This window comes from Echinops telfairi, unplaced genomic scaffold (assembly GCF_000313985.2).
Source record: "Echinops telfairi isolate 266 unplaced genomic scaffold, ASM31398v2 ScPeMD7_2565;HRSCAF=3150, whole genome shotgun sequence".
NCBI lineage: Eukaryota > Metazoa > Chordata > Mammalia > Afrosoricida > Tenrecidae > Echinops > Echinops telfairi.
The window spans coordinates 13265030-13267231 of NW_022106463.1; the positions used below are offsets into that span (position 1 = coordinate 13265030).

Genomic DNA, 2202 nt, shown 5'->3' on the forward strand with positions numbered 1-2202 from the left:
CTGTGGAATGATGCTGTGAGACAGGGTAGATCTGCCCCTGTGTGTTTGAGACTGTCACTCTGTACAGGAGTAGAAAGTCCTGTCTCTCCTGTGGAGCAGCTGGAGGTTTCAGACCTTGGGGCCAGCAGCCCAGCCCATCAGCAGGGTTCTTACCCCTCTCTTCAGTGGTCATACATAGCTCAATAGTTTTGATTTTTTTCAGACCTAATTTTATTCATTTTTTTCTCTCTTAGATGAAGAAACAAGCCTTGAAATCTCTGATTATTAAAATCAGTAAGGAAAACTCTCTCCTAACACAATTTACAAGCTTTGTGGCAGTTGAGAAAAGGGTAAGTATTGTTCATTCAGAGTTAAAGCCTTTTTTTAATTTTTCCTCTTTCCATGTCAGACAAGTGACTTTTCCTCTGGTTGCTAGTCTGCCCTTCCCGGGATGGGATTCCAAACGTAGAATTCTTCACGTTGATGTGGTGCAGCACGGTGGAGCAGACCAGGTTTAGTATCCAAAAGAACAGGGCTTCCATCGGATTCAGCCTTACCTAGTAAAGAGGTAAAGCTTGGATTCCACCATTGCTCGTTATTATTAGTGCTTTAATGGAAGAGTAACAGTGAAAAAGAATGGCTTGATTTAGCTAATATACAAAGCATGGTTACTTGAGAGCCCTAAATGTACTTCACAGATGTATTTTTTTTAATCAAATTCATATCAATATCCCTACTTAATTCGACAAGAGGGGCTAAGTTTCATTGGGAAGAGAGACGTGGTCAGTAGGCCTGTTTTTGTAGTTGGAAAAATAAGAAGCGATTAGGCCCGGCTCAGCCCTGTTGGGCATTGTAAACCTGGTTGCAGGTAGTTTTACGCACAATAGGAAGGTCAGTTCCCAAGGTAGGCTCTGTTTAGCTGGGCACGGTCCCGGCTCCAGGATTATTTTATATGGTAGATGCTTTTCATGCTCTCTGACACCGCACTCAACGTCCCCGGAACTCTGCTTCTCTTTTCCTGTCATCCTAGCTCAGTGTTTCAAAGTCAGCCAGGCTGGACTACAATAAAATATGACAAGGTCGGGCAGTGCTTGACCTCACGTCGGCCATCCGCTGCTCGTCAGACCTGACAGTATCTGCCCGTTGAGCAGGGACTGCATTCTGTACTTGCAGGATGAAACAGGCAGCTCTTACAAAGCCAGTGAGGCTGCCCTCAGAGCCCGGGACCCTCATTGCCCTGCCTTCCCACGTCTGTCCCCAGGGATTCAGACACGACCAAGAGTCCTAAGACAGAAGTCAAACTAGTTGGTGGCCCTCCCCCTACCCACCAATGGGTTTTATTTGTTCTGAGCATCCTTTTTTTTCAGTTGGTTACTTAGATTTATGGGAGATGGTTCCCAAAGACCCAGATTTCTTCATTTTCTTGGGGGGAGGGGGATCCCGTGATCTGGCTGTACTGTATCCCCATTGTCACGTGGCAGAGGTGAGGAAAGCTGTTCACATTCCAATCTCCAAGGACTCTGTTGAGCTACAGCCCCATCTGGCCTCTCCACTTTACTTAAAGTCGCCTGAATGTCTAACACCACTCCGACTTTTGGAACTCGTGGTTGAACTTCTCCTGAAGGAAGCCCTTGGTACTCGAACCAGAAGGCATCCTCTTCCAACACAAGCCTGCCAGGCCAGTCCCGTGACATGACTGCTCCTCTGGGATCCAGACTTCCCAGCAGTGTCAAAAGAGTAGCAGCCTGCGCACTCCGCAGACGTCCCAGAGAAATCCACCGCTCTGTTGAGTAATGCCACTCTTTAGATTGTAAGAATGAGTCTCTGACAAAGGATTCCTCACTTTTTCATCATGCAGTGCAGCAGTCAAGAGCCAGGGCTGAGCCTGAATCATGGTTGCACGCAAGCTCCCTAGCCTTAATGTTCCCATCAATAAAATGGGGCTAATAGCCATACCCACTCCCTGAGGATCATTGAGCCAAGGCCACCTCACATTCATGAAAGACCTCGTCACCATTAGGATTTATGATGATTTCTCTGAGTTCTATGTGTTGTAATGGTGAATGTTATTATTATCAATTACTTACACGTGTATTTTTAAAAATAGTTTTATTAGGGGCTCATACAACTCTTATCACAATCCATACATATATCAATTGCGTAAAGCACATTTGTACATTCATTGCCCTCATCAGGAACTCATTTTTCCCCCTCCCTCCCCGC

At 46.0% G+C, this 2202-nt stretch overlaps 1 protein-coding gene across 1 annotated transcript in view; it reads left to right on the forward strand.

The window, feature by feature from the left end:
- The window catches only part of PARP4 (poly(ADP-ribose) polymerase family member 4), a 92156-nt gene that overhangs the window by 60677 nt on the left and 29277 nt on the right, over positions 1–2202 (forward strand). Inside the window, exon 27 of the mRNA XM_045294009.1 lies at positions 234–329. Within this exon, the coding sequence (XP_045149944.1) occupies positions 234–329 (96 nt within the window). The remainder of the gene's footprint in view (positions 1–233; positions 330–2202) is intronic.